Source organism: Poecilia reticulata, linkage group LG17, assembly GCF_000633615.1.
Source record: "Poecilia reticulata strain Guanapo linkage group LG17, Guppy_female_1.0+MT, whole genome shotgun sequence".
Taxonomy (NCBI): Eukaryota; Metazoa; Chordata; class Actinopteri; order Cyprinodontiformes; family Poeciliidae; genus Poecilia; species Poecilia reticulata.
Window position 1 is genome coordinate 27690129 of NC_024347.1, and position 8329 is coordinate 27698457.

At 36.6% G+C, this 8329-nt stretch overlaps 2 protein-coding genes across 2 annotated transcripts in view; both read right to left on the reverse strand.

Moving 5' to 3' along the window:
- The window catches only part of rabggtb (Rab geranylgeranyltransferase subunit beta), a 7994-nt gene extending 3582 nt beyond the window's left edge, over positions 1–4412 (reverse strand). The window contains 6 exon segments of the mRNA XM_008434643.2: positions 36–150; positions 1150–1202; positions 1595–1700; positions 2163–2360; positions 3151–3258; positions 4310–4412. Coding sequence (XP_008432865.1) covers positions 36–150; positions 1150–1202; positions 1595–1700; positions 2163–2360; positions 3151–3258; positions 4310–4312 — 583 coding nt within the window. The 5' untranslated portion in view covers positions 4313–4412.
- A 1289-nt stretch (positions 4413–5701) lies between these two features.
- Positions 5702–8329, reverse strand: part of LOC103479932 (uncharacterized) — a 27092-nt gene continuing 24464 nt past the window's right edge. The window contains exon 9 of the mRNA XM_017309901.1: positions 5702–6112. The gene's annotated coding sequence lies outside the window, so the exon portion shown is untranslated. The remainder of the gene's footprint in view (positions 6113–8329) is intronic.

Genomic DNA, 8329 nt, shown 5'->3' on the forward strand with positions numbered 1-8329 from the left:
AAAGGGCGAAGTTTTAAAAGTGTCCAGGTGTGAACTCACCTGACCCGCGTGAGACTCTGAGCCCGGCCTGCAGCCGAAACCTCCGTCGAAGTTCATGCAAGACAAGACGAACTCCACGGCTCGGTCAACGTTTATCGTGTCCATCTTTCCCTGAGCGAGGACGGAGACGGATCAGGACAAGCTAACGCTAACTAGCCTGTTCATGTTCAGCTGCCGTACAAAACTGCTAATTTATAAAGTTTCTGCTTCTTCTTTGGTCACACTTTAAATGTTCTGAACAAATTTAAATATCAAAGGTAACCTGAGCAAATACAAACTGTTGATAATAAATGATTTAGTTTAATAATTGATAAAAATRTAAACCTGAGAATTCATTGGTCAGATTTTTAACTGGTGGAAGAATTTAGACCGAAACACATGGAAGGTTTCTAAGCATGAAAAGTCAGTTTAGGTTSATGCCACATCTAGACTTTGACTAGGCCACTTCAAAACATTTGAATATTTTTCTTTTTAAGGATCCAGAGATGGATCAAACGTCACGGTTACATTGAAGCAGCTAAACAAGCCCAGAGCATCGTACAGCCACCACCATGTTTGACAGTATCTATGCAGAATGTAGTGATGTGTAAATGATTATGATTTAATTAAAACAATGTTTGGTGTGATTGGCTCATTTAATTCACGTTGGAYGGATTAAATTTACAGATGGAAAGTAGCGAAAGCTARATCTGGCGTTAAGCATTTCTTCCTTTAGTAAAGATTAATGTGTTTACACAGATAGTAAAAATTAATAAAATTAGATTTCAAGGTTGTTTTGCATAAAATGACAAAAAATAAATAAATAAAAAATTATTTTTTTCAAAATGTATTCAGGTTGCCATTAATTATCAGAAAACATTTAAGTGTGAAACAAGACGGGATACGTTCACTGTACTTCATTTCWAGAAACAATTAACTGTTTAGTTTTTAGATGTTTATTTCTTTAAAAACAAAACAGMACTGACTGACAAATAGAGATTATTTTAATAAATACAGAACCTTCAAAACTTTACAATGCAGCTATTTTATATTTCCTGCATTAGTTGCTTCTAAACATGATTATGAAGATTTTTWTTTCTCAAAACTGGACCAAAATAAAACCAAACATACCAGCAATGCCAGCGTAGCAACAGCACAGAACGAAAACCGCGTGTCGATTTCTCCTGAAAAGACAGAAAAAGTCTTATAAATGTTGACCTTACAGTAAAATCCATGTAATAAAAACATTGACACTTTATTTACTGACATTTTTAATTCCAAACTTTAAAGGCAACATTACAGCTTTTTAGTTACTATTTTGCCTATTTTTCCCCATAAAAAGAAATAAAAACAAATAAGTGAACATTTTAAAAACACAAAAACCCTCACACAAAAACACATTTATTTGAAAATTGACACAATGACACAAAGCAGTAAAAGAAGCACTGAAGGAAATCCAGCAATTCAGATCGTTCACGTTTTCAAATTATAAGGTTATTATAAGGTTTACAAATTATAAGATTAAAATACGAGCTGATCATGATCTGAATAATAACTTATATTAGATATTTGTTACCCCATTTGTCTCCTGCAAACGAGCCGTCCTCCTGCTGAAGCCCCTTCACGTATTCCACCACTTTGTCCACATCGAGGGCGTCCAAACTGTCATACAGGCACAAGATCTGAGAGACAGAGACAGTCGGTCTGAACCAGGGGGGACAAACTGTTTACCCCCAAAAAACTGGCTAATTTAGATTACTGCTGGGACACAAAATGGATGAAAGAAGAAATAGTTTGTGATTTTTTCAGTTTTACTTTCTCAACATTAAACCATTTTTTTATTAAATGTGTAAATCGATGAAGATCTAAAACATAAAAAGAGCTTCAAACTGTTGCCTTATTAAAAGAAAAACTGATAAGTTCCAAATTCTTAGGGTCATTAATTGCTTTCCATTTTGTTGGTCAAATCTTTACCATTCTTGACTTGTGATCAGGGGATGAGTAGTCATATTTTGGACACCTCTGATCTAAACTAAAAGAAAAACCTGATAAAACAGCTCTTTGTTACAACAAAATAATTACAGAGGATCCAAACAGATCAGCAAATATGATTAAGTTCAGAGTGAAAGTCCATCAGGATTCACCTGGACGGCGCTGAGGGTGTAGAGCAGGTGAGGGTCGTGTCCGATGCTGGCGCTGATGCCGCCACACTCGTGCTGACAGGCTTTGATGAAATCTACRATCTCCTGGCGGTTCATCCGGTGCAGCTGGTCCATCAGGTCCATCACCGTCAGCCCCCAGTAGATGCCGCTCATCCTCAGGTACTCCGACAGCGTGTACTCCTGGTTGGTTCAACAGAGTTAGTTCAACTGAAACATCAGAAGATCAGGCTTTGATCTGGCCTGATGAATGCCTGATCAGCCCAGGCATTGATCAGGTTAATAAGAGGTAGTTGTTGTTTTTCTTTCCCTAGTTTCGAACTAAATCAAGTTCATTTGTATAGATCAGTTTCTTTTCAGTAAAACACTTAGGAAACTTTAACAAAACCTGCAGGTGTGTGTCTGTATCTGGTGAATATTTGGTTAAAACMTTTTTGTTTTTCATTCAGTGGGTAGAAAATACATCAATTTTACTCAAGAGTAGAAATGCTTTATAATAAAAWTWMTYMARKWARARKWAAAAAWWMMRKKKWRKWRRAAMMMYYCYWAAWKKWAWTTTTTCCCCCMAAAAATTACTMAAATAAACGTGATTAAGTAAATGTARCTAATTACTACCCAAGTCTGATCATTACATATCAAAAMGTTGGTAAATGTTTCATTTATTATGGTTCAAAAGCAACTCTAACCAGGTGGGGTTTTCACTTTGATTTAAAAGAACTGTGATTCAGCAGCTTYGCAGTTTTCTGGCAGTTTGTTCCAGGTTTGTGATGCATACAAGCTGAATAACTGCTTYATGTTTGGTTCTGGGGATCCCTATGTGATCTTAGATGTCATGAAAGTTGAAAACTAAGTTTTCTATGTTTGTGGATATTCCTGACTGATTAAAATAATAAATATYAACGTATATGAATGTGACTGACAACTTTCTGGGCAGTTTCCAGTTGTGGTCTGGGTGTAAACAGGTTTTACTCACATAGTCATCCTTCTTGGAGCCATAGGCTGCGATGTAATCTGCATGTTTGTCCAGCAGCAGARAGCTGGGAGCGTCAGGCTTGATGATGACATCTTTTAGTTGAGCACTCTGACATAAAAACACAAAASAAGAACAGAGGGTTGTATCAGAGGATTCTGAAATCCAGGATAAGCRATAAACTCAGGCTTGACAATAGGGCCATCAGTTCATCCTGGTTTTATCTGTTTCACAAAGTCCAAACCAGGCTCAGGAGAAGCAGGTACGTYGAGTCAGGTGAAGGAGCATCCACAGATTTCTTCAACAATGAGATCGATCACAGATTCACTGAAGCTGCACTAGATAAATTGCGTACGCCAAACCATTCACCAAAAAAACAACATGTTTTAATTGAGGATTATGAGGAATTGAAGCACATCATACTCGATAAAAAAAAACTGATGCAACAATAGCGGATCGATTGACTTGATTACAATGATACATTTRTTTCTTTATCAGTCATTTCTCTAACCTCCTCACTGCAATGGTCTATTAAAGGCCTTTCTGTCAAACTGGAACAGTAGWCTTCAGAAACACAATTAACATGGTAACAAGAGTCCAAATGTTTCGTTTCAAAATKAACAATTTCTAACCTTAAAATGTTAAAGTAATGATAATAATTAATTGAATACCAAAATGAGTAAGTGGTATTGTAAAGCAAGATGCTTTTAAAAAGACCCAATCAGATAAGAAAACATTAGTTTCTGGCCGTTGACTGAACAGATAAAGTTCCAGAACCGGCTGTCATCCTGGACTGGAGCAGACCCACTTCACAGAATACATTACTATGGTAAATTTATGAGTTACTGATTTTGTGAAACCGAATTCAGGTTTAATTATGCCAAGGCATCCGAAAAATCCCGATTTAATCCGCTGTCCGCTAATGTGAAACATCCCTGCGCAAAGAGGCCACAGCATCACAAAGCACAGCATCTTAAAACACCAGGGCTTGTATAAAAGCATTAAAACGTCTCTTGTTGACTAGCCGCTAAATGCTAACACCGATGCTAGCTGCTATCAGAGTAACTATGAGGTTTACGGCAATGTTAATATAACATGTAAGCAGATTGATATTTTAATGTTATTTTTGTAAAACATAGCGTGTATGTTGAAAAATGATTACCATTATTGACACTATTAGCTTTGTAGCATGATCGTCCTTCCGTTCTTCTTCTCCTTCTTCTTCTTCTTCTTCTTCTCCTTCTTGGGATTACTAACGAAGGTCTTATCGCCACCTGCTGGATTTTTGTGAGATTGGCAGAGAAAAGCAAAAGTATATTTTTTTCCATTAAATTTGCATTATTTGGTCCTTTAATTTCATTATTGCTTTTCTTGAAAAGCTAAAACCCTTCCCTTTTCTTCACYGGCAGTTTTCTTTGTTTTCTTGGTTTATCCACAGTCTGGGAGAGGCAAAGATTCAATATTTACTGAAAAACATCATGGGAAATTATGGGTTACAATTAGAAACCTTTCAGGGGTTTAAAATATAAATATTATATTGAGCATAGATGAAAATAAATATGTGTATTTTAATACAGTGATATTACAGTGCTCAAATATAAACAATAATTAGTAATAAAGGCACGATATTTTGTGGAAAGTAAGTAGTACTCATAAGTAAGTACTCATAGTAGGCTAAGCATCTGAAAATAATCATTTTTTTATTTTTACCTCAGAATTTGTCATTTAATGAGGGTGGTATTCTCCCTCATTCTGCTGTGTCTCTATGTGGCCATCATGAGCTACTATTGTGTAGCCCATGATGGAAATGCTCACAAAATCTGATAAAAATCCTAAAGTCTATGTAAGTGTACATTTCTATTACTGATTAACTGTTTTATAACTAACAAACTAGACACRAGAGGCACGCTAAACAACCCCCCACCAAACCCCCAACATATACACCAGTTAAGGTTATAGCCCAAGTCTGTAACTTCAAATTACAGCTCATAATCGCCTCCCATAGGCAGACAGTGTAGGTATATCATACATTTTCTGATTCATTAGAGTCTGTTGAGTATTTTAGTCATGAACTCTTGTGTCCCTGATGTCCCTGGATACCACTGGGATGAAAKAAATTTATCTAGTTTGGTCAAAAGGTGTGGAAAAATGTGTATTATTGTTGGTTTAACGACCTCTAATGACCTCTGTGTTGGTCAGAGAGACTCAAAACCTGATTCAAATGAAAGCCAAGAGTGATACCAAATATTGCATTATAGACCTTTGACAAATGCCCATACCATGACCCTAAACAAGAGATACACGAGTCTCAAAAAACAAAATTTTTCCAAAGGGGTTGTTTACTTCATGAGATGATAACCATGACTCAGCTACCATTTTGGAAGGACTATCATACCAAAATATTAACTAGAGACATGTATCTTTTCAAAAAATATTGATAGACTTTGCCACCCTGAAATGGACAAAAAATGGTCTGGCCCATGGACTAAAAAGTTCCCATTTTCATGCAAATGTTTTTAAACAAAAACAACATATTACAAAAGCACAGATTTTTCATAAGCTTTTGGATAAGAACACAAATAACTTGGTTTGATGTTTGAAATGCTTTTATTGAATACTTTTATTGAATACTTTGATCAAGTACAGCATTCTTTCAGAGGACTGACCGTCAATAGAGTTACAGCATATCAAACATGTCAAATGTTACATGTTAAAGTTACACATTTGTTTCCTGCAGCCATAATATACAAAGAGAATCCTGTATTGAGAAAATCATTGGCCTAAACATAAACCTTGTTGCAATAATTAACAAAAAACATTTTGTTCATCCTGATTAACTGTCAACCCCTCATGTATAATAAGAAGGCGCTTTAAGACATTTGAAGATGGAAACATTCCTAAGTTGTTTTTCTGATATAAAAACCAAGATGTGATGCAACATTGATGATGTTGGAAAAAGTTTCACCTGTAGGACACCCYGAAAAAGAAAACAAAGTTTAGTTTATTCTCTCAGCCATATGTAGAAAGAAATTAGGCAACTATATTACATGTGGCAATRTCTACAATTATTATTACAATAATTCTGAAAATGTGAATCCATCTCCCTTTATGTGGTGGTTGAAAATTAAGATCCACAAAGAAAACAACTTTGAAGTGGGATTAAACTGCAGAAACAAAGTTTAAYGAATGGAATTTAACAGTGGGAAGTGTGATACAGAAGTAGGACTTGTCCTACAAAGGGTTGTTAGAATAAGTGATATTTTGCTGTTTTCACATGTTGTATTTGTTTGAAMCCCCCCMAAATGACAAAAAGGTCCGACTTTACTGTGAAAACTAACCCATATAAAGTTACTTGCAAAATCATTCATACCATTTCCATGTTTTGTCATAGTACACCSACAAACATCAATATTTTTGTATTTCATTGGAATTTTTTTATAAAGTAGAAAGAAAATTATGCATGATTCCAAACTTTTATTTTTTTCCAAACAACTGAAAAGTGCGGTGTGCAAAAGATTTCAGCCCCCTTTTCTCTGATTGACCTCAGAAGTTGTCTGATGACTAAATAGAGTCCAGAGTGTTATCTAATCTCAGCACAAATCCAGCCGCTCTGCGAAGCCTCAGATGTTGGGTAAGATGCTGATACTGGGGAGCAAACAGGATCATGAAGTTTAAGGAACACACCAGTCAGGTCAGGGAGAAAGTTGTGGAGAACATTTTAGCAGGTTTAAGCTAAAAAAAGATTTCCTAAGCTTTGGACATCTCGGAGAGAAGCCACCATCCAAAAGTGGAAAGAGAGTGGCTCCATTTCTCAACRATGCCCTTCTTTGTGTAGCTCTGTCAATCTTTTGTTTGTAAAGTCAAAGAAAGTGTGAGAAGAAGTGCATGGGGTGTGAATGGTCTCGGTGGATAACTTTCGAATTCCTCATCAGGATTTAAAGGCGCTGAACACGAAAAGAGAAAAGTCACCTACCAAGGCGACTTTTAAACCTACCAAGACAAGACAAGGCTGTCCCCCTAAAGAGCTCTGATCAGAGATGTAGCCAAAAGACCCATGGTGACTCTGGAACAACTGCAGAGATTCACAGCTCAGGTTGGGAAATCTGTCCACAGGACAACTAATAGTCATCATTGTTCAAATGTGACCTTTGTGGAAATGTGGCATAAAGTCACAGTTTAAAGGAAAACCATAAAAAGTCCTGTTTGCAGTTTTCCAGAAGCCATGTTGGACAGCAAACATGAAGGAGCTTTGTTCAGATCAAAATTAAACGTTTTGATCAAAAGGCAAAACACTATGTGCAGCAGAGTACTAATAACTACTTTGAAYCCACCATCCCCACTGTCAGATACGGTGGTGGCAGTATCATGCTCTGGGGGGTAACTCTTCAGCAGAGACAGGGAAGATGGTCAGAGTTGATGGGAAGACGGACGGAGCCAAATACGGGGAAGAAAACCTGTTGGCATCTACTCACCTTACAGCAGGACAGCAACCCTGAACATAAAGCCAGGGCTGCAATGGAATGGTTTTAAACAAAACATATTCATGTGTTAGAATGGCCCAGTCAAAGTCCAGACCTGAACCCAATCGAGAATCTGTGGCAAGACCTGAAAACTGCTGTTCTCAAACTTTCTCCAACTAATCTGACTGGGCTTTAGTTGTTTTGCAAAGAAGAATGGGCAAATATTTTTGTCACTAAAATATTGTCTCTAGCAAAGCTGCTAGAGACAAAACCTAAAGACCTGAAGCTGTAGTTACAGCAACCCCCCCCCCGACTCTGTGGAGTCAGGGGGTTGAAAACTTATTCATATCAGATTTTCAGTTTTTCATTTGTAAAAAATCGTTTGAATCATGTATAATTTTCTACTTTACAAATGTATAACAATTTGCTTTGTTTTTACTTTAAATTCCAATGAAATATGTCTGTGTTTGTAATATGGCAACATGTGGAAAAGCGMAAGGGGATTAAATACTTTTGTAAGTCACTGTATCCTGATACAAGAGTCATGTTGACTGTTTTCATGAAGCGTTTTGTCTCYTAAGACCTCAAATGTGACCGATTAAGAACCACTTAAAGTTCTGCTCTTTAATCAAGTTTTAGCTTTTCTTCACCATGTCAGGTTACAAAATATGATCCCATAAAGTATGGTAGTCTGAACACAAAGACAGCTTAAACCAGGGGAG